Source organism: Rhinopithecus bieti, unplaced genomic scaffold, assembly GCF_001698545.2.
Source record: "Rhinopithecus bieti isolate Rb0 unplaced genomic scaffold, ASM169854v2 scaffold_35903, whole genome shotgun sequence".
NCBI classification, from domain to species: Eukaryota; Metazoa; Chordata; class Mammalia; order Primates; family Cercopithecidae; genus Rhinopithecus; species Rhinopithecus bieti.
The window spans coordinates 116,078-139,760 of record NW_016815549.1 but is presented as its reverse complement, the minus strand read 5'-3'; the positions used below and the strand labels follow the sequence as shown (position 1 = coordinate 139,760).

General features: G+C 55.9%; 1 protein-coding gene across 2 annotated transcripts in view; it reads left to right on the top strand.

The window, feature by feature from the left end:
• Nucleotides 1-8,881, top strand: part of SORCS2 (sortilin related VPS10 domain containing receptor 2) — a 579,194-nt gene extending 570,313 nt beyond the window's left edge. For both annotated transcript variants that reach the window (XM_017853405.1, XM_017853404.1), the window contains exons 25-27: nt 490-592; nt 3,264-3,412; nt 6,418-8,881. In XM_017853405.1, the coding sequence (XP_017708894.1) occupies nt 490-592; nt 3,264-3,412; nt 6,418-6,482 (317 nt within the window). In that variant the 3' untranslated portion in view covers nt 6,483-8,881. The remainder of the gene's footprint in view (nt 1-489; nt 593-3,263; nt 3,413-6,417) is intronic.
• The last annotated feature ends 14,802 nt before the right edge of the window (nt 8,882-23,683 follow it).

Sequence of the window (23,683 nt, the reverse complement as noted above, 5' to 3'; positions counted from 1 at the left end):
GTGAAGACACCGTGCCCTTGAAACCTGGCAGGTTCACCCCACACCGGCATCAGCATGGCCGGGGAGCTCTGCCCACAGCCTCCATCCCCAGTGGGAGCCAGGTCGAGGGGCAGGAACTTCTCCAAGGCCACACAGGATGCACTCCTGGTCTTTTATGGCCTCTGGCCCCTCTCAGCCACATCAGGAGTGCTGGCCACAGGCATGGAGCAGCCTCCACACCAAGGAGGCTGGGGCAGGGACAGGCAAGGGAAAGGCAGGGACAGGCAGGGGACCGGCAGGGACAGGCAGGGGACAGGAAGGGGTTGAGCTGGGAATGGGCTGGGGAAGGGCTGGGGAGGGAATGGGAATGAGCTGAAGACAGGCAGGAAAGGGGCCAGGGACAGGCAGGGAACAAGCTGGGGAAGGGCAGGGAACAGATGGGATGGGCTGAGGATGGGACAAGGATGGGTGGTGCCCGTGGCCCTCCACTGACAACTGCTTTGCTTGCAGGTGCTGAGCAGCTGGGCGGCGGCGGTGGCTACTGGGCGGTAGTGGTGCTGTTTGTCATCGGGCTCTTTGCGGCAGGAGCGTTTATCCTCTACAAGTTCAAAAGGCAAGGCCCTTGACTGCCCTCATCTGCTGGGCTCTGACCATGGGGCTTAGGCTGCCAGGCCCAACTCACTCAGGCAGATCTAGAAAAGGCCCCAGCAGGGCCTCAGAAGGGAGTGGTGAGAGTTTGTGCCTGTGATGGGCTGCAGTGGGAGGTGCTTGCCTGGCTCTGTACCACCTGTGGGGTCTCTGGAAGAGACGGCCACCACTCGCAACCCAGAGAGCATCACACACCCACTCCTCCACTCTGCCCAGGACATCCCGGCCATCGTCCCGTTCAGCTCCACCCACCTCACGGGGAGGACACTGCCCATCTCACAGACGAGGAAACCGGGCTCGGAGAGGTTGAGCAGTGTGCCCAAGGTCACACAGATGGCCACCCTCAGAGCTGGGACCTGACCCAGGCCCGCCCGCATCCCAGGCTTCCTCGACCGCCCGACCATCCCTTCCCTCCCCTCGAGAGCACCCGATAGCTGCTGAGCTTCCTGCCAGGTGCTCCTGTGGGGTAGGCCTCTGGGTGTCCCCATGAGGGAGCTGCTTGTGCCGAGGCTGGGGTGAGGTGGCAAGAACAGTGTTTATTGGGAGGGGCTTTCGTACCTCTCTTTCCTTCTGAGCCTGTTTCCTGGCTGTGAAATGGGTGTGATCCCCCCACACGGGGACATGTCATGGCCACCCTACAGGGGCTGGACAACCTGAAGTTTCCTGGACGCTAAACCTGGAATGAGCAGAGTGACACAGCGACATCCCCAGACTCCTTCACTGCAAGCACGGCTCCCAGATTTGGCCCTATTGTTTCTCCCCTGCCTGCTGGTTCAGCTCCGGGGCCTCAGTCTCCCCGTCGGGGTCACCCTTGAGGACCATCAAAGGCTACAGCTCACCCCTTCCTTTTGGCTTATTTGGAGGCTTGAGCCCTTCCCCAACACCAAACCCCAGCCTTTCATGGGCCCTGGACTCCCCCAACCCCTCCTCCTGCCCTGGGTCTCACTGTTTTATGCACTGCGGGTCTTTCGAGTAGTAGTTTCATGTGTACCCCCAACAGGCTGGCCCAGGCACTGGGACACAGCACTGACTGTCTGGGAGCGCATCCAGAAGCTCCTTACCCACCTTATTACTCAGTTCCACCCAAAGGGTTGGCCTGCAGCACTCAGAGCTGAACTGGAGAATCTGGGAGGACTTCCCTGAGGAAGTGACTTCTGGTGGGGATCCTGAAGGATGAATAGGAATTTGTGGGGCAAAGAAGTAGAATAAGGTCTGTCCTGTGGTCTTTCCCAAATTCCAAACTCAGAGAGGCACTGGCTTCCCAACAGGTGTATCCAGGGGTTCCATAGGCACTGCAAAATCAAATCAAACTCAGCATCCTCTTCCCCTAAAGCTGGTGCTGAGCAAATGACACTGTCCTCTACCAGGCGCCCAGGCCAGGATCCCACCGCCTTCCCGAGTGCTCTCTCCCTAACTTGTATCCCATGGCCACTGCAAGTGGGGTTTGTCACAGCATGGAGGTGGCAGGGGCGGCCTTTGAGCCCAGGCAGGTGCTGAAGCCAGGCCCCTCACTGCCCTGGAAACAAAAGCAGCTGAAAGTTGGTGCTGACAAGCCCCAGGGCTGTGACTCCAAGCTCTGGGAGCTTGAATGTATTGGGCATAGGTGGAAGTGGCCAATATACTTCGAGGCTCCATCTTACAACAGAGCAACGCCCCATTTAGCCCCAGTGGTCTGAGGCTTTAGGCTCTGGTGCAGCCTGCACCCCCGGGAGCTCCTGGCTTGCTCATGAGCTGGGCTGGGCAGCACTGACAACCCAGTCAAAGCCGTCAGCCACCTGTCCCTGAGGCCCAGCAGGGGCTTGGCCCTCGTCTCTCAAGGCTCTAGACTGAGGGAGCAGAGCTGCTTTGAGCATTTTAATCCAGTGGTGAAGTGTTGCAGCCTGTAGGTGATACTGGCCACCTTCTGTCACCCTCAGAGCTAGTCACAGGTCCTGCCCCACCCCATCCTGCCATCAAAGTGTTTCCAGAGGGCTGGCGGTGTTCATCAACTGCATCTGAGAAAGTTCCCCTCTCCCACGGAGTCTCCGTCCCCTCATCTGTGAAATGGGACCCTGGCCCTGGGTTTTGATGGGACTAAGTGGGGTGTTGTGCATGAAGGAGCCTGTCCCACGGCGGGTCCTGAGCCTGGTCCCAGTGGAGGCAGTGGGGCTGTGCCCACCCTCTCCCTTTCCTCACTGGGAAATCGAGGACAGCACTTCCCCAGGACACCTGGACGGGGCTCAGCAAGTGCCTCTCAGAGCTGGGCCGGCTCGTGCCTCCTGTGGGAATGTGTGCCCAGCCCAGTGGCAGGGTGGCCAGGCGTGGGGGTTGGGGGGAAAGAGGATATAAGGCCCTTTCCCTGCAACACGTCCGTGCTTCGCTTCTCAGGGGAGACGACAGATACACAGTGATCACCCAATGTGTCAGGGCAGAGGGAATCCCAGGGCCCAGGGAGCACACAGGAGGGAGGGCTTCCTGGAGGAAGTGGCTTTGAGCAGAGATGGGCAGGAGGCAAGACTTGGGGCTGGGATAGTCACCTCTGGAGTGCTGTGGGCACCGTGCACCACACTCGATGTGGCCAGGCGGCCCGCAGAAGGCTCCAGGGACAGGCGGCCTGGGAAGCCGCCCCAATCTGAGCCTCCCTCGCCTCTGTCCAGCAGGAAACGGCCGGGGAGGACCGTGTACGCCCAAATGCACAACGAGAAGGAGCAGGAGATGACCAGCCCTGTGAGTCACAGTGAGGACGTCCAGGGCGCTGCCCAGGGTGAGGAGTTTATAGATGATGATCTCGACTCGCAGAGTCTAGGTAACGTCCGCCCCAAACCCACCCCACCCTCCCGCAGGCCACCCCGCTGGGCCACTGCGACCAGCAAAACGCACAGGACCCTGGTCCAGCAGAACTTGCTGGGTCAGTCGGGCCCACTGTGTCCCCTCCATCTGATGAGGGGATGATGCAACCTCTCAGGGCTGCCCCCAGAAATGAAATCCAAGACCTGTGGATGCTGAGGGCCCCATCCCTGGCAATGACCAAACAGCCCCCAACAGCCCAATCCAGGCAGGGAAAGGACGGGAAACAGAGCTGGCTTTGAAAGGAAGCCTGACTCTGGCCTCAGGATGTAGGAGGCCTTTCTCCCACAGCCGATCCCTCGGCACTCCCAGTCCTCCCCTTCACTGCGGTGGTGATTTAGGGAACATCCCACACCTGGACCTGCGGCACCACAATTTACAGTTTACAAAGCATTTCCACTGATGTGATCATGCCCAGGGCGAGAAGACCAGTCAAGTCATCTACGGCTGCATAACAAACCACCCACCTCAGCGGTAGCATCGTTTATGGCCGTTTTCTCTTCTGCTGTCTGGAGGCTCAGCCGGGCTGCTCGCTATCAGGGTCTCTCATGGGGCTGCAGTCAATAGCCGGTGCAGCGATCATCTCAAAGGCTGCCTCACTCAGATGGGACGGCAATTCATCGCAGGCATCAGCTAACCCCTCACCTGGGCCATCGAGCGGGACACCTGCACATGGTCTCGCCGTGTGGCTTGGGCTTCCTCCCAGCATGGCGGCTTTCTTCCAAGAGCATGTGGAATGAGGTGGCCAGGCAGGAGCCACACTCGCTTCAGGGCCTGGCCTTGAAGTCATACCTTGTCACTTGTGTCTTGCCCTGTTCACGTTTGAGGGGAGGGGGCACGGACTCCACCCCTCAGCTGCAGTCAGAGCATGATGCCATCCAGCACAACAGGCACTACAGCTCTTCCTCTGGATGGGGGGTAAACTGAGGCCCAGGAGGCTCTGAGACTTGCCAGAGGGCTGGGAGCCTATGCCAGAGCCGTGGCACCAGCCCTGTGTGCCGTGTTGGGCAAGTGCAGCCGGGCAGTGTGAGCACTTTCCATGCCTGTCTCAGCTGAGCAGCCAAGGAGGCAGGCTCTTCCCTAGGGCTGAGGATATGGAAGTGCAGGGACAGGGACTGTCCTTGCCCAAGGTCACAGCTAGTGGGGAGCTGGAACTCACGTCTTGGCAGACCCCAGGGACCCGGCTTCTCCACTATGGTTCCTATTCTCTTTTAACAATCCCCGTCTGGGCCTGATTTTATGATGATGTCGGCACACACCTCTCACCGTTGCTGGGGGGTTCTGCGGTAGCTTCCGGAGCAGAGGATGACACACAGGAAGCCATAGAGGTCTCGGCACCCCCAGCTGCTGCCACTGCTGTTCTGATGATCCGGCTTGGAGCATCACTCACACCCTGCATCCAGGACGTCCTCAGAATGTGAGCGGCGGAAACCACTGTCCCTACTGTGCAAATTATTGAAAGTGAGGCTCCAAAAGAAGTCGCTCGCCCCAGCCTCGGCCAACCACTGGCTGACCTTGGAGCTAGATCCCGGCCAGTCAGACTCCAAAGCCTGTGACCTTCACACTCTCTTGAGAGGGGTTAGGGACTGGCCACGGTTCCTCTCTGCCTCCCCTGTGCTATCTCCAGCCCCTCCCCAGGACTGTCTGCTCCAACCTCGGTGGGGGTCTCTTGTCTCCAGCATCGCCAGCCCAGGTGGGTTCCTCTTGGTGCGATGCATCCGTAGCCTTGGAAACATCACAGGAACCATGTACTTCACTCTATGTCAGGCCCCAGCTCAGCGCCTCCCAGACACCATCTGACTTCCCTGAGGCAGACGTCGACATTGCATCCACTGCACAGATGAGAAAGCTAAGGCTCAGAGCTGTTACTCAACCTCCCCAGGTCACTTAGTGACAGGAGGTGGAGCCGGGCTCAAGCCTGACTCAGTGGCTGTACAGCTGTGTGCCCCCCGAAGGCCCCAGGCCATGGGTGAGCGGCCTACAACTCTAAAGACCCCTCCACTGGTCTTGCTCCTGCCAGGGCAGGAGGTGGTCTTGGAGCTCCCCCTCCTGCAGGCGGCGTCACCCCCACGCTCACCCCCATGATGGAGGCAGCTGTGAGGTCCTGAGAGAACCCGGGCCTTCTCAAGTGGACAGAGGGCACAGGGTCTCAGAAAGACAGGGCTCGGCTTCCCAGCCCCCGATGGCTGTTTGCTTCCAAGCCCCTAAAGAGTAATCCTAGTGGGGTAGTAAGATTAGTGCAGCCAAGCCCTTGGTCCACGCCGCCCTTGCCAGTGCAGCAGCCACACTTCCCCGTCTAACCCACGACAGTCCTTTGAGGGGTGCAGTTGACCCTCATTAGAGATGACGAAGTCAAGGCCCAGCCAGGTGAAGGACAGGCGAGGACTCAGACGAGGACTCAGGCGTGGCTGGGCTGTGCCGCGGGTGCTCCCAGCCGTGTATCCTGGTGCCCTTGAGGCGGGGCAGCTCTGGGTCCTGGGTCCTCGACCCATCCTCTTGTCTCCTAACCAGCCCCCACCCGGGATGCTCAGACCACTCCTTGGCACTGACATTCCTATGCCCCCCTCTCTCCCACTCTCGCCTCCTGGGGCCTCGCCACTCTACGCCCTGCAGCGTCCACTGCCAGGAGGGGGCGGAGCCTCAGCCCTTCTCGCACCCCCTTGCTGCCGATGCCAGGGGCGACCGGCACGCAGGTCAGTGGCTGTAGCAGGCTGGGGCCGGCCTGGGCCTCACCTCTCAGGCCCTCTGGGGCCCACTGCTTGTGGTGGCACCGGGAGAGTCCATTCCTCAGGCACCCACCTAGGAACCGTGGAGACCCACCTGCACCTTCACAGGCTGAAGGAACCCAGGGAGGCCCCACTGCACGTTGGCTCGAGGCGCTGGCTGAGGCCACCACCGTGGCCCCGTCTCCAGCCCCGGCCGAGGGCTTGTGCTCAATGGACCTGCGTCTCTTCTGTTTCCTAGGCAACCACTCGGGCGTGGTCCTGAGCATCAACTCCCGAGAGATGCACAGCTACCTGGTGAGCTGATGCCGCCCCAGCATCCGTCGTTTCACCCACGGAGGGCACGGAACCACCAGTGAAGCCGGCGGCTGGACTGGCGCCCCTCAGAGACCTGCGGAAAGCCCCCTCCCCGAGTCGTCCCCACACCAGGCGACAGGCACCACCCCCTCTGATAAGTCGAAGCCCGCCCAGGCCCACGGGGGCCCACGGGACCCCCCAGACATGGCCCTGCCCCTATGGGACACCAGGCCTGACTCGGGCAGGTTCTGCCCCCAGACCCCACACACGGCCGCCCCACGTGCTGTCACTCAGGCCGAGGCCTGACTTCTCTGGGCTGAGGCTGGTCATCCTGGACCCCGCCCAGTACCGCGGGCTGCAAGAGCTGTGGACCCGTTCGGACACTGTGTTACGGGCTCCTTCCCCGCAGAGGCCGGGGCCTCCCTGACTTTGCTTCTTCACTCCCACCTGTGTGGCCGCCCAGTCCCTCTGTGGGAGTCCGGGAGCCAGGCCCTCCTAACACCACACCACCCTCCAGGGCCCCCTGCCCTCCGGCTGGGAACTGCAGCTGTGTAAATGCCTCTCTAGGTAGCTGTTGGCGGTGGGGGGGGTGTCTCACTCTCCGTCTTTATAGCCAGCGGTAGCCATGGGGGTTGCTCTGTCAGAGCCCCGTCCTCGGGAGCCCCTTTCCCTGAGTGCCCAGGGCGCCTCCTCTGCCCAGAGGGGCAGCAGCTCTCTCCCTGGTTCTCCCCAGGGCAGATGGGGTGGGGTGGGCTCAGGGCCCAGTGCCCGTGGTTCCTCACTCCTGCCACCAAGCAGCATCATCCTGCAGGCTTCTCCCACCTGATGGCTCTTCTCCCACCGCTCTGGGCTCTGGAAGGAGCCAGAAGCCCCCAGAAAGGTGGGTGGTGGAGACGGCTCTGGATGCACGAGTTTGCTGCAGTTCCTTGTAGGCGAAGGGACCCTGGTGGAAACCCAGCTGGGAGAGGCTGAGGATGGCAGGGTTGGAAGGGCCATCAGTGTGCCCCTCATTTTCAAGAAGGGGAAACTGAGGCCCAGGGAGGAAAGTGACTGAAGGTCACAGCAGAGGTGGCCCCTAACCCAGCCCTCTGCTCCCCTGTGTGGTGCGGTCTCCATACCCCCCCGAGTTTCCTAGAATCAGGGATGTTAGTGTAAGTCTACACATAGGAATATGGGGGGTGGGGGGTCACCTTTTGCCTTGAAATGGGAAGTCAGTAGCCCCTTCCTCCTCCCCATCCTCCCCCTCCTCTCTGGCAGGGCTCTCAGATGACCGTGGCCTCCCCTTCAGAAGGGGAGAACGCCAGAGCCCAGGCTGGTACGCACTGGCTGGGGGTGAATCCGAATGAAGGTGCAGACGTTCTCCCATGCACCATGTCTGAGCTTGGGGGTATCACCCCATTTTCCCTAGAAAAGAAACATGGTCCATTAGAGGGGAAAGCCCAGGGGTCAATCTTCACGCCCCAAACTGTGCCCGGTGGGGAGGAGGCATCTGCTCCTTGTTGAGTAAACCACCTATGGAGACTGGAGCCTCATGTCCCTGGGTTGGGGGACGTCCAAGGCCACAGGACAAGGGGAGCACCCTGGGCTACACAGGCGTGGAGGTGTCCCCCACCCTGCTACCTGCCCCCCAGACCCAAAGCTCTCTCCCCATCCTGCCTGCCCACCTGGGGCTCTTGCGCCCCCTCCACCCCCACCACCGCCAGAGGCGGCCCTCCAAGTTGTCCTCAAGGTCCTCCTGGAGATGGGATCTGGGACACGGGTCATGACTCTCTGGGACCTTGCCACAGCCCCCACTCCCCTGCTCGCAGTCTGCAAGGATGCCTTTGCAGGGACTTTCATCCTGCTGGCCACCCCAGTCACACTTGTCCCTGGCCAGCAGGCTGCCTGCGAGCGTCAGGCACACAGGGACAGCCATGGCGAGCACAGCGCAGGCCCGGGGCCCAGGGGCAACATGGAACCCTGGGAACCGCCCTCCCCCTTCGTTCACAGTGCCTGCGGTAGCCACTCGAGGTCTCTGGCCTTCCTTGACCACTCTGTTTAATTCCCTCAGCTGTTTGGGTAGGGTTTTCCCCTTAGTTATTTGTCGTTTTCCTGTATTTTATGTTAATATTTCTATTAAGAACATTTTGGGCATGTGGACCCAAGCACCTGGGAAGGAGGTGGCATCTCAAACAGCCTGATACGCTCCCGTCTGTGTCCCCATGGAGATCGAGCCAGTGGCTGTCCCTGGTTGTAAATTCAAGGGTCTGCATATTTGACATTCAGGTAGACACGGGCACCTGGGAGCAAGGCCATCAGCTGCCATGCAAATAACAAAGAGACAATGCATTCCTTCTTATTTTCCCTTTTTAAAAATTGATGAATCATTTGTGATGCTTTTAACAAAGATTAAATGAATTTGATCAGCTTTTGCCTTATTGTGAAGGTACTTTCCTCACTTCCCGAAATGCACATGGGCGCACACACAGGCCCCTAGGATCCTAGTCCCAGAGGTGAGGTGGCTGAGGACCTTGTGCAAGGGACAAGGACCAGGCCCTACATGTTGGGACGTTGGGGGAGGCTGCACATGGCAGTGGCCTTCAAATTAATGATCTCCCCGGTCGGCTCTCAAGCACTTTCACACATGTGGGCTCACTCTGTCACTCAAGGCCAGCAGAAGCGGAACCAGAAGTGTCGGCCAATTTTCCAGAAGAGAAGCAGAGACCCCCAGAGGCTGAGGGCCTGGAGGTGGTGGAGCACAGTCCCACAGCTGATGGGACTCCTTTATTTCTGAAATGTCATTTGCTTTAGTCTTTGAATTGACAGAAGGAGGCATGGACTTGTCTATCCCAATGGATGCTCCAGCCTCAAAAACTGTGCGTTCACTATAGCTAGTGACTGAGTGTCCACACCTTCTCTGAAGCTTCAACTGTAATAGCTGGAAAAGAACACTCTTTCTTCTCACTCTTGTCTTACATGATTAGAGAGAGAGATGGATGGATGAACATACTTTACCGATGTGTTCACATTCACTAAGTGGTCCCCAAGCCATTTCTGGGAAGAATGAGTTTGCAATTGCCTAGTGGCTGCTCAGAGGGAGAGAGCTGGCAAGGGGCTGACAGCAGACGCCCTGGCATCCCAGTGAGCCTCTGCTGAGAAGCCCTTTCCCCGGGAACCGTTGTCCCAACCAAATATGGTCAACTTGCACGTGAAAGTATTTTAAGAGCAGTAATAAAACAAGGCATTCTTTTCACAGCATGGAGTGATGGCGATTCTTGCACACAAGTCAGCGCAGGGTGGGGAGCAGGGAATTGTCCCCAGGTGTGACTGCTGAACCATGTCCAGTTTGCGGGGATGAAATAGACCCACTAAGGTGTGGTAGAGCGGCACCCTTCACACACACACACACACACACACACACACATCTACCTCCTTCTCTGGGCCATGACATGTTCTTGTGGAGTAAAAACTGTGGTTTTCAGCATCAACTTCCTGCCAGATCTGATGCCTCTTTGAACTTGTGCCAGGCCTTGGGCTCGGCTCAGGGCCTGGGGCAGCGAATGGATGTGACAAGGCCCCTGGGCCTTGAAGGAGACTCAGGCTGGGTGAGGTGGACGATGACTGCACAGCTCAACCAGGGAGGACCTGGCCCAGCTAAAAGTCCCTAGTCCAAAGCCACGATTGAGCTGGGCACAGGATGAGTGGAAGAGCTCGTGAGAAGATGGAAAGGAGCTGGATGCCCAGGGTTGGTGCAGTGCAGAGGCCAGCAAGGGGTGTGTGTGTGTGCTTGTGTGTGACCAGGGACAAAGAGAAAGAGTGTGAACATAGCAGTGTGTTTTGGAGCCCTTTACATGTGACCATTTGATTCCCTTGTGCTGACTGCCAGGACTCAGGGAGGAAGTGAGAATCCCTCAGCCACCCTGTTTGACAATTTCCATTCCCACTTTAGTGCGCCAGACTCTGTGAGTGTCTTCTCCCTGGGAAAAGCTAGTGAGTGTGGTGAAGGCTTCATGCTCCCACAGCATCCATCTGGAACCTTTGCTGGAATAATCTCCCCAGCTGGTGGCAGGAGGCCACGTCTAGACAACGGGAAGGACCATGATGGAGCTAACGAAGATGTCACCTGTTTGGATGACGGAGCTAATGGAGGGGTCACCTGTTCAGATGATGGAGCTAACAGAGGTATCACCTTTTCAGATGATGGAGCTAAGGGAGGCATCACCTGTTCAGATGACAGAGCTATCGAAGGTGTCACCTGTTCAAGTGATGGAGCTAACAAAGATGTCACCTGTTTGGATGACAGAGCTAATGGAGGCGTCACCTGTTCGGATGACAGAGCTAACAGAGGTGTCACCGTTTCAGATGATGGAGCTAAGGGAGGCATCACCTGTTCAGATGACAGAGCTAACGAAGGCATCACCTGTTCAAGTGATGGAGCTAACAGAGGCATCACCCGTTCGGATGACAGCAGCAAAGCATGCCTATTGGCTCTGCATTTGTAACATGCCACACGATGCTGTTTGGCCTCTTCTCCAATCTGAGCTCCATGTAGACAGGGCAGGTACAAGCAGCCAGGTCACAGATGAGGAGACCAAGACATCCCAGGGGGCTGGGAAGGGGGCAACAACTTTTAACTGAAATATGGGGCATTGCTTGAAAGCTCCAGCTAAACCCCAAATTTGAGGTAGCCTTGAATTTAGTGTCCAGAGTCATTTGGGAAACAACACATCTCAGAGGAACAGAGAGAAACATGCGATGTCATGGACATGTTGTATCATGTAACATGTATCACGACATGTTGTATCACCTCAAAGATCTGACACGCTCAGTCCTTTGGTTCAATGGGGGAAACAGAAATGCCTGATGATGGAAGATTCCGACAGTCAATCACAGTGGCTTCTCCTGAGGCCTCCTTGCAGTGGGGGAGTTGGCCACCAGGGCCGTGGGGCGGCTCTCGGAGAAGGGGCTGGGCAAGGAGCATTCTGTGTGCCCAGCAGGCCCAGAGAAGGGCAGCCATCTCATTTCTCAGTCACGTGGTCCCAGAGGCCCCTTTCTGTGGCACACCCGTGACCTCTCCAGAGGACTCCAGCACACAGGGATGTGCCCCCAGAAGGCACTGTGAGGATGCTGCTTCTGAGGCTGCTGTCAAGACCGGCACCCATTTCCACGGGCATTGGTGCAAAATCAGGATTGGTGGCCAAGAGGAAGTGGCCGCTAGCATCCAGAGGCACTGGGCACTCCCAGCGGTGCCCGGGCTTTTCCCCCGTCCAACACACACAGTGTCACCAAGCACCAACATAAGACAAGGCCGCTCCAGGATGAAGATGAGTCAAGACAAAAGTGAGACCACCGTGCAATCAGACCACACAGGAACATTGTCCAACCCCTCAGAAATGTGTAGACACCTCTCCCTGCTGAGATGGGTGAGGGCTGCTGTGCCACTGGCCGGGCTCCTGCCTCCCCTGAGTCACCCCTCCCTCTAGCTAGAGAAGATTGATTGAGACACCAGATCCTAGCATGACCCCGCCTCCTCACAGCCCCCAGTCCAGGGCCAAGCCCAGCTTCCTTGAGTCCCCTGCCAAATCGCCTCCCACTGCCCACACCTGACAATCATCAGGCCCTTCTAACCCCACTGAGACGCCCAGGTTCTCCTCGCTGCACTGAGTGATAACCCAGCCTGCTCTGCTACAGGTGAGCTCCGGGGGTCCCAGGCTGGGAGGCACGGACAAAGTCCTCTTTTAGTGGGGTGGGGTGGAACTGGGGAGGAACCAGTGTCTGTACGTGGGCAGCACAGACCCACGCAGCAGGAGCAGCCAGATGGAAACCCACGCCAGCCCAAGCTCAGCTCTAACGAAAGCCGGGGAGACGCAGCCACCTCTGCACACGTGGGTTTGGGGAGGGCAGGGTTCCTGATTTCCCCACCCGTCCTAGCCACGCCCAGAGTCCTTAGGCAGGAAAACGTGGCATGAACCTGGGGCTGCCGGAATGATTGCCAAGCACTGCCATTTCCAATGGGGCTTGGTGGCAATGGCACTTCACAGCTGTCCCCAGCTTCTGCTGGGCCTGGCATGTTCCCATCCACCGGGATGTCTCCTGCAGCCTGCACAGCCTGGGGGCTTTTTGCAGTTGAGTGAGTTCAGACTTGCCAGTTCCAGGCTTTCAGTGGCACCAGCCCAGGCATTTAATAATGTGTGCCCAGGACCCAAGGCCAATTCTCCCGTGGGGCCACACTGCCTGGTCCAGGGCCTGAGAAACCAGGCGGTCAGAGGCCCTGTGAACTGACACAGGCAAGAACAGGGAAGGAGCAGGCCTGGGTGAGAAATTAAAACTTCTCTTTTGGAGTCGTTAAGCTGGGGGCACCTGTCTGTCGGATGCCTATGTTCTCCGGAGCCATTGGCTGCGTGAGTGTGGCCCTCAGTGGGGAGAGGTCTGAGCTGAGAAGGAGCAGCTACCCTGCAGAGTGGGCGCCCAGGGGAGAATGTGGCATCCAGGGGGTGGTGAAGCCACACTGCCGAGTGAGGGGTGCTCACAGGCTGCAGAGAAGCTGAGTGGATGATCCGGCCAGACGAGGCCTTCAGGGGCAGGAGGACAGAGACGGCTCAGGGCGGGTGGAGGGAATCGCGGAAGGCGGGGGAGAAGACAGCCAGCATGCATGATAACACTATCTAGAAGTTTCTCATAACTCAGGAGCAGAGAATTGGGGCAGCGGCTGGGAGTGTGTGGCTGGGGATGGTTTTGGGAAGAGAGCGGTGCGCGGAGGAGACTGACCCAGCAGACATGGAGAGACAGGTGGTGCAGGAGGGGGCGGGCCTATCCCAGGGCAGGTCCTGGAGGGGCCAGTGGCATAGAGCCCGCAAACAAGCAGAGGGGCTGGCCAAGGCAGAAGCCGGAGCTGCATCCCTCGGAACAGGCCCAGGAAGGCGGAAGCAGAGGCTGCATCCCTCAGAACAGGGGCCCAGGAAGCACTGAGTCAGTGGTTTCTCTTCAGACGGCTCTTGTGTTCTCAGGAAAGTGAGAAGCACCAGCGTTGCTGAAAGCGAGGCTGGAGGGGGCCGAGGAAGCAGGAGGAGGTGTGAAATTGTCATTAGGAAAAGTGAGAAAGTGGATAGACCAAGGGAGGTAATAAAATTGCCGCAGGGTGAAGCCCCCACTGGAGATTTGGGTCACAGGGTTTAATGCAAAGCCTTCAGTGTGGCTCTGTTTCTCCCAGCCACAGTCCACCACTCGGGGACAGGGGCAGGTGGGTGTCCTCAGCTCCCAAAACCGCGGCAGCAGCTCCAGACTCAACACCTTCTTCTCATAAAGAGACACTGATCAGGTCACACGGCCGTCCCAAAAAGAATCCCTGTGGCTCGCTGTTCTACTCTAAAATCACATGCTCCCCTAACCCTCTAAGCCACAGGTAGGGCCTCACCCTGGCAGCTGAGAAACAGGAAGACTGCTTCCACACATAGACGAGGAAGGCAAGACAGCCAGGGCACCAAGTGATAGCTACCACGTGGCTCTGCACTTGGGACAAGGAACAACTACAAAATGCAGCCAGAAATAAATGCTCCAGTGACATGGGTTTAAAACCAGACAGGGGGATCAGGGATGACCCTGTCTCAAACCCAGGGATCTCAGGTGGCATGGGCTTAAAATCAGACGGTGGGATCGGGGATGATCCCATCTGAATCCCGGAGGTCTCGGGTGGCATGGGTTTAAAATCAGACAGTGGGATCGGGGACGACGACGTCTCAATCCCAGAGGTAGATGCAGGGCGATAGCCTGCTGGATTGAGAGGTTTGTCTGGGGACCTTGCATGCCAGGCTGCTTTCAAGATGAGAGCAGAAAAGAAGGGCTTGATCAGCTCTACGAATGCAGCAGGCAGGAGACAGGACACAGCTTGCGAACTGGAAAACACCTGGTCTGAAGGGAGCCCTCCTCATTCGGGGATAAGTAACTCGAACGAAAAACAACCACAGTACTGAGGGGCCAGGAAAATAACCCCACAGCCTAAGGCAGCTGGAAGTCTGCCCCATGGATTCGGAGAAAAGACACGCTGTGTGGAAAAGAGTGTATGAAAGGCAGCTGGAGAGAATTTTGGAAATTATATGCATTTTGCCTTGATGTAAAATGTAAGAAAATATGCCCGCTTTGAAACAAGATAGTACAAATCTGCAAGCTGAGTAGAAAGGAAAGTCATTGAAGTAAGAGGAGCAAGGAAAGCACGAATGTAGGAGCAGAATTAAAATGTGCATGAAAGAGACGGCACAGAGGACGAGGCAAAACTGTGTCACCATCCAGTAAGACTGATGAAATGTCTCTAAGACGAGCAGAGGAGTGAGGAATAGAGAAAGCAAAAGATATGTAAAAGACTGCATGAGCTCAGCAGTAAAAACCAGGCATCCCTTGGGAATAAGTCAACATAAACTGAGCTGAAAAATATCTGCTTGCAGATCAAAGAGGCTTACACAGTAATAGGCGAAAGTCCATCCTATAAACATTCCAGAATTTGAAAGATAAAGATTTTAAAATCTACAGACTTCTAAGCAGAATAAACAGAGCACTTACGAGGGAATAGCAGGTGGGGCTGAGGGTCCTCCACGGTTCTGAATTGCCAGAAGACAACTGTAGAGGGGATATGGAGAGGAAAAGTCTGTGGCTCAGTTTCAGCCTCTGTTACTCATTTGTAAAGGAAACAGAAGGATTTGTATGCATTTAAAAATGCATGATTCATGCGCCTCCCAAGAAAGGAAAAAAAAACCCTCAAAGATATCCTCTTATCCATCAAGGGGTGATTCAGATGCAAGCACTTCAGTAACAGGGCATTTGGAGGGTATGAAAGGATTGTGGTAGCATAAACACTGCTAAACAGTGTTCACCTAAATAAAAGCGAGAGTAAAATATAGTACAAGTTAAAAATCCCTGTGCATGGCTCTGAAAACCAAAGAGAGGTTTGATACTTGTTTTGAGACAACTGCAAGATGAGATTTAGGTAATTATATGGATTCCACATGGCTTCTGACCAGAAATCCCCAAATGATGACTTCAGGGTTGCTGGCCATTTATTTCTCACCGCGCACGCTGCTGTGTCTGTTGTCAACTCAGCATTACTTATGTGTCCTCTGAAGTTCTCTTCATGCAAAGGAGACCCTGAGAATTTTATTTCTCAGAACCAACTTCCCTGTGTTTCAGGAATAAAATCAGCCAAATAAGAGGCATCGATGTTGATGCCAACAGCAGACAGGAAGGAGAGGCCACTGTGCACAGAGGCAGTTACATATAGGCGTGTGGGCAGGAGCAAGGGTGGGTGTAGCTCCCAGGAGAGCCCTTGTGAACCATTTACTTTGCCGTTACAAACTGAACTGGCTCCTGGAAATTTCCAGGTGGTTCCTGAGATTTGCAGCCCCTTCTGGCGAAGTTGTTGGGAGCACCCTCGTGAGTGAACAGGATTTTCATGGCAGTTCTCCAGCCCTTCCCTTCACCAGCCCTTGCAATGGTTGCATAAGCCTTGAATTCCCTGTATTAAGTCGTTCCTAGTTGGAATAACCACAGCAGCTTCTAGATTCCTGACCAAAGCTGACTGACTTAGTATTTGGGATTTAGCACATTTGTCTCTTACCAAGGCTTCTAGAGAATCTGCAATTTTCTCCTCACCAGGCCCAATTGACAACACCTTTAAAGGTGTTCACCAGATGATCTGCACACCAGGCAGGAGGAACTATGTTTATTTCAGTGAAATTGACCACATCTGGAACCGAAGCTGCCATTGCAATCACCACCTTCAAAGTTCACAAGCTCAATCTTTTACCTAGGGAAAACAAAAGTGTTTATGGAGATGCAATAGAAATCACCACCTGTATCAGGCTGTCCTCACATTACTATAAAGAAATATCTGAGACTGTGTAATTTATAAGAAAGAGGTTGAATGAGCTCATGGTTCGGCAGGCTGTACAGAAAGCATGGTGGCATCTGCTTCTGGGGAGGCCTCAGGAAGCTTCTAATCATGGCAGAAGTTAAAGGGGGAGCAGGCACATCACATGGAGAAAAAAAAGCAAGAGAGAGGGGGTGGGGAGGTGCTGCACACTTTTAAACAACCAGATTTCACAAGAACTCTCTCATTATCACGAGGATGTACCAAATCCAGTCACCTCCCACCAGGCCCCACCTCCAACATGGGAGATTACAACTGAACATGAGATTTGGGTGGGGACGCAGATCCAAACCATATCACCACCCCTGCATCCTTCAGGCCTTGCTTGGATCATGGCACTAATCTCTGCAGTTCTCCTGATCTTGCAATATGGCTTTTGTTTACTGTTTTAGTAGGTAGAAGAATTTGGGGCCTTCCACTTGGCCCTTCCTACCATGTTGAGCCATTGTGTCTGGAAGTCATGTGAGGATTCTGCCTGTTGCCATGTGTGTGTCTCACCTACACATTCAGGTGGAGAGAATGATCACAGGGTGGTTCAGTAACATGCCAGGACCACTGGAACTCAGACAGGGGCCAAAACCCATCAATATCCTGACCACCACAAACCCTTACTCTTGATTGGTGAGCCACATGGTCTGGTTGATCCCAAGGAATTTGCTCGAGGTCAGAGATAGCGTCCATTCATTCCCCCAAACTGTGAGGAGTCTTCCTTGGTGCACATCACTCCAGTAAGTGTCTTTGGGGAAGGATAGGAGGAAATCTTTGTTATAAATGCATGGGAGGACCATGCCTAATGGGCTATCACATCCCCTGTATTCAAGGGCCTTTGGGTCTGCAGATGGAGACCCGAAGGTTAGGAGGAAATCTCTGTTATAAATGCATGGGGGGACCATGCCTAAGGGGCTATAAGTCCCCTGTATTCAAGGGCTTGGTTTCTGTGACCCGGCTCAGGTCTGGGGATGGATTGATAAAGACCCTAAGTTTTGCGGTGACTCAAGCAGGGTCTCTAATTCCCAGATCCAGACAGAGCGTGTTTGTTTCTCTGTTTGCTTTGTGCAGATCAAGGGAAGACCTTAGTGGCCTGTGTGGGGACCTCCATCCCAGAGATATCTTAATCCCTTCATCACCACTGACATCTCTGTGGGTTCAACCATGATGATTATGGCTAAGCTCTTGTCTCCCGTCCCAATACACAAGCCTACTTTGCCTCTGGAAATTAAGAGCTGCCATTATCCCTATGGAATGCAAGAACCCAGTTTCAGTGGTGACAGCTCCTACTCTTGACTTGAAAAAGCAGTCACCACAGAGCTTTTCAAGAAAGATCCCAGAACCAGTGGACGTCTCCCAACACCTTAGCCAAGGGAGTGTCTCTGGGCCCTCCAAGTGCATGATGACAGAGAGGGTGAGGTTGCAGCACATGCCCACCAGACCCACGTGACACGCCCATCCCCCTGTGCCTGATGGTTTCCTCCCCATGTGTCCATGGGAGGCCTGCTTCACTTTCCAATCGGCCACAGCCAGAAGCCCAAGTCCTTCTCCATATCCTCTCCATGACTTATAATTACATGTTTATTAGCAAGACCGCTGGCTTCATATCCACCTCCTTCCACAGCCAGCCTTCTCCAGCTACCCCGACCAGGCAGGGCTGACTGTTCTGTTTCCCATGGTGTCTCCAGCACCTCAGTCTTGGTAGGTGTTCAGTGAATATTTCCTGGATTAATAAGTGAATGAATGATTAGTTATAGAAAATGGGACAGTCTCTAAAGCTGAAAAGATAACCCACAGAGAGGATGTCAGCTCGATTCAAGTCTTACAGGTGTCATGGGATATGTCATGATCAGTACGTGCCCACTTGACGAGTGTAAAACAGACCTTGAACGCTCGGCTGGTGAGCTGACTCATGGAAAGCACCTGGAACAAAGCCTGGCACAGAGCACAGGACACCGTGAGAGGATCCGCCGCCGCTGCTGCTGTGGTTAAATTAGTGTTTCTGAAAAGCTTCCTGGGCCAAACCAGTGCTAGACAGCAACAATGCAGAAACAGGCAGCCAGCGCCTGCCCCCAAAGAGCTCCCAGTCTCTGGGAATGTGACACAGGCTTAAAACCAGGGGTAATATCATAGGAAAAGTGCAAGGGAAGGGTTCTCCTGATGGATTCATCCAGAGCGATGGGACCTGAAAGTATCGTGCATATTGATTGCAGAAGAAGCAGACCTGTGCAGGGAGAGAAGCATCAGAACACACACCTGTGCAGGGAGATTGGTGTTGGGACACACACCTGTGCAGGGAGAGCAGCCTGGGAACACGCACCTGTGCAGGGAGGCGGTGATATGGTGATATGGTTTGGCTGTGTCCCCCTCCAAATCTCAACTTGAATTATATCTCCCAGAATTCCCACACACTGTGGGAGGGACCCAGGGGGAGGTAATTGAATCACAGGGGTTGGTCTTTCCCGTTGTTCTCATGATAGTGAATAAGTCTCACGATATCTGGAGGGTTTGTCAAGGGTTCCCACTTTGCTTCTTCCTCATTTTCTCTTGCTACTGCCATATAGAAAGTGTGTTTCGCCTCCCGCCATGATTCTGAGGCCTCCCCAGCCATGTGGAACTGTAAGTCCAGTTAAACCTTTATTTTCTTCCCAGTCTGGGGTATGTCTTTATCAGCAGCGTGAAAACAAACTAATACAGGAGGAATCGGGGCAGGCAGCTGCGCAGCACACCTGGGAAGCAGGGCTGTCCTGGCTGATTCTTGGTCAAAGAGAAAAAGGAAGGGGACACACAGTGAATCCTGGCAGTGCATCCCCCGAGGGTAATACCAACCAGGTGCATTTTCCCCATTTCACGGGCAGGGTTCGGAGAGCTCCGAGACAGGGCAGGAGGGGAGCTGCTCTGCACAGGGCCCTGGGCAGGAAAACCGTCAGGCCCAAGAGGAAGGTGAGGAGGTTGGGAGGGGAAGTGTCACTCTTTCCACTGTTTCTTTAACATGGAGGACCACCTGGTCTGGTCGTCCCCAAGGTGCCTCATTAAGGTGGGATGCAAAGACCCAGGGGAGCCATGGGAGCAGTGGGTCCACGCAGCGCAGTGAGTCCCACCCACTGTAAAGTTCCAGACACCTCTCCGGGGAGGCACAGGGCTGGTAGCGCCAGAACTGTCCCCAAGGCGTCTAGATCTGCTGACAGACGTAAGGCAGGAGGAGAGGCAGGTATGGAGGGTGGAAGGAGAGGTAAAGCTGGGCTGGTGAATGCAGCTGCGGACATGGCCCTTGTTCCCAGGGAGTGGGGGGCATGCCAGAAACATGGTCAGATTTGTATTTTAGAAACTGCATGGGCTTCCCTGCGAGGCTGGGTCACCCTGGAGAGACTGGGGCAGTGAGGTGGGTAGGGGACCGGGAGCCTGAACCCGGGAATAGCGGTGGGGATGGGAGTGGACAGAGGCCAGAGATGAGGAGGAGGTGGGCTGAGTGGGATGCGGCCGACTGTGGTGAGGGAGAGGACGTTGAAGGCTGACTCTCAGGTGGCCAGGGCCTGGCTGGGGGTGGCAGCGAGGCCAGCCGGGGCAGCAGGGTGGGGGCTGGAAGGGCAGGTCGATGGGGAGTTCTGCGTTGGGCAGTTGCGAGGGGAGGGGACTCCTGATGAGGTCTGCGGAGGGCACCTGCAGATTCTTGGGGTGAAGGAAGAGAGAGGTCTGGGTGGACACGAGCCAGAGCCTGGCCTCACTGGACTTCTTGGGTTGCGCCTAAGAATAGGGTTTTGAAACTTTGAGGTTACACCTGGGAGTTGGGAAAACTCACCAAAGCCAACAGCCCAGGCCGGCTTATGCCCGCCCTGCAGGCCTCACCCCTGCTTCCCCGGCTCCTGCTCTCTCTCTCTGCCCCCTGCCCACAGCCTTGGCTTCCTGCCTTCAGCAGCCACCCCAGTTCCCAAACGCCTTCCCTCATGTTAGGCAGCGTCCTGATGGAAGCTCAGGCTTACACAGCCCAGGGCTGCTTCCCAGCTCAGCCTCAGGGCTTGGAGAAGGAGCTGTGCCCTGCAGTCACCTTACTGGGAAGGGGCAATTAGTGCGTGGCTCTGGCTGGGCTCTGTCCCCTGCATGGTTCGGCAGAAGCCACACAGTGAAGTCCTGGGAATGCATGAGACCGTCCTGGCGGCGGGCGGGGTGGGGGTCCAGGAGTCGGGGTCGGGAAGCCATGCTCGCGGTGTCAGAGGGTAGGGGCTGGGAGAGCAGGGGCTCTGCCTGGGGGGTGCCTGGGCCCTGCTGACTTCCTGCACCCCTGCACCTCCTCTGGGGAGCAGCCAGAGCACTGTTTTACACGTGAAGATCACACTAGAATGTTCTCGGCACAGAGAAGGTGCTCCGTAAATGTCTGCTGAGTGAATAAATGTGCTTTCTCGCTCTAAATGGCCATTGCCTGGCTGTGAACTCAAGGGCAGAGCAGGTGGAATTCATTTTTGTGTTCTGGGGCCTGACAGATAGAAGGGGCTTGGGAATAATTTGTGTAGTGATTTTCAGAATAATGTCAGGGCCTAAAACTATAACAGCAAAATGCAGCGCCTGCTCTCCCAGCTGCTCCCTCTTCTGGGGCTGGCGGGTCAGGACCTGTGGAGGGAGGGAGCCCGGTGACCCCAGGGGCCGCGGCACCCACGGCATCGGTGGCTCTGCTGCTTTCCACAGCAGGCCCCATCAACTTTCTCCCTGCTCTTTGCTGTCAAACTTGTCTGTCGCAGCTGTCCCGGGCAGTATGTCCTGCACGAAGCTGCCCTGGGAGGAGCGGGGCAGTGGGAAGAGGCAGCCGCGCTCGTTCTTGGTCTTGCTCTGAGGTAGTCACTTTCTCTGGGTTCTCATTTGAAAAATGAGGACAGTTGGCCATGTGCTGCCCTCCTGCTGCGACTTAGGATCTAACCCGAGGGCCAGAAGGTTAGCTTGGTCTGTGCACACTCAGGAAGGCCCTGAGCGCTGTGCCTGAGAGCAGGGTGGCGGCAGGACTGTCATCCCAGTGTCTTTGGGGACTGTGCTGAGGAGCCAGGCCACATCCCATGTGGGGTGACTTCCACCTGCCTGTCGGGGCCAAGCTCATTTTGGGTATTTCAAGCAGCTCCCTGAATTCTCAGAACAGCCTGTGAGTTGTCATTATCTGTCCTATGGGAAAGCAGGCAGGATGTAGGCCTGAGACAGGCTGGTGCCAAGGGGTATTTGGAAACATCCGTTCAATTAACCTTCAGGTATGGCGAGGCCCTATGGTCGCTGACAAGCTAGTCTGTTAAGGTTCTCAGGAGGACTGGCCATGCCATGCCATACCACACCACACCAGGCCATGCCAGGCCACACAGGGAAGTGCAGGCCAGCTGAGAGGCCGAGGGAGCAAGGGGAAAGTGTGGGCAAAGCCAGGAACCTTTGCTGTGGCTTCTGTGGGAAGGAACAGCTGAGGTCAGGGAAGAGGGCTTGGGGCTGAGTAGTCTGAATCACTTCTGTGGGTTCCTGGCATTGGCTGTGTCTTGTGGTCTGCTGCCTGGCCCTGGGGTGATTAGGGCCGGGGTGTAGTTGGCTGCAGAGTGAGAGCCCCAAGCTCCCCCTAGTGAGGTGGGCAGGCGTGGCTCCAGACTGCCTGGGTTTTGAATAAGGTGTGCTCCAGGGTAGCGGTCACTATGTCTAGGAACTGGCCAGCCCTGGGAGGGCCGTCCCTCCAGGGTCAGCAAGGTGTCCAATGTTAGAGCATCAGGAAAAACCAATGTTATGGGCAGCCCTCCGAGGCAGAGAGGTCGATGGCCCAAGAAAGGGGGCAGTGGCTCAGCTGTGAGGAGCCCCCGCCCTCAGGGAGGGTTCCAGATGCACCAGACCCTCCAAGTGCAGGGCAGGGTCGGAACGTGCCCCGTCTCCGCCCCTGTGCAGGAGGTGGGTACGCCTGACCCCTTCCTTCAACCCTGCCAGGTCTCCTGCCCTACTTTCCAATCGGTGCCTTTGTAGGAAAGGATAGCCACTTTTAACAGCCTCATAAAACAGATGAAGTTTCCATCATAAAATTTCTGAATCACAGACATCAGGTCATGTTTTCCCTGCTTCCCATTAAGAAGCCGGGCTCCTGATGTATGTTCTCGAGGCTTCGTGTCGCCTGCTCCCGAAATTATAACTCACATGGATATCCCTAAGCACTCTCCATGGCGTTAAAAAGCAAAGCCAGGAGTCCCAGTGTCCTCTCGCTAAGTTTGAAAGGAAATTAGAGGCCCTTCCTTTCCATTTGGCAGCCTACCAGGGCACGGCCTCTGTTCAAAGGCCAGCAAGGAGCGTTACTTTAAAAATGGCCTATAGGCCGGGCGCGGTGGCTCAAGCCTGTAATCCCAGCACTTTGGGAGGAAGAGGTGGGCGGATGACGAGGTCAGGAGATCGAGACCATCCTGGCTAACACGGTGAAACCCCGTCTCTACTAAAAAATACAAAAAAAAAAAAAAAAAAAAAAAAAAAACTAGCCGGGTGAGGTAGCGGGTGTCTGTAGTCCCAGCTACTCGGGAGGCTGAGGCAGGAGAATGGCGTAAACCCAGGAGGCGGAGCTTGCAGTGAGCTGAGATGTGGCCACTGCACTCCAGCCTGGGCGACAGAGCAAGACTCCGTCTCAAAAAAATAAAATAAAATAAAATAAAAAAATAAAAATGGCCTATTAAAAGCTTTAACCGGACTCTGCCCGCACGACGAACCGTCCACCACAGAATAATTAGTGCAGCAGGGGACGCTCAGCCTTCTTGGACGCTGCCTGGGAGGACATGCTGCTCACAGCGTCAAAAGGCAGGCCGGGGGTGCTTGGAAAATGACTTCTCTCCTTGCAGACTCCTATTTAAACACAACAGCCTAGCTCAAATAACCCCCACTCCTTTGTAAAAAACCCTACCCAACAGCCTCAAACTTAACAGCTCTGTGATTCCAGAAATCTTCATACAGTCCTCTACACAAAAGACGCACCCGGGATCTCTTTCCGTGTCGTCTTGCCTGGAGCAAGCTCCCTGAGGGCTGGAGTTGTGGCTGACCCAATTCTATTTCCAGCACCTGGTACAGAGTCGGCCTCACCGCGGGTGCACACAACGTCTCTTGAACTGGATGTTCAGGTCTGTGGACTCAAAACTACTTTTTAATTCAAACCACGGTTCCTTCATCTGCCTGCTTCTTCCCTCCACGCGTCACTCCTGACCCCTCTCCCCTCCGTAGGTGGCCCAGGGTCAGCGAGAGACCCCCCCCCCGCCCCGCAACCCACCTGACAGCAAAGACTTCGGGAAATGCAGCCACTTCTCAGTCTGCAGCACACACCAAGGGCAGTCAAAACACTGGGGCTCGC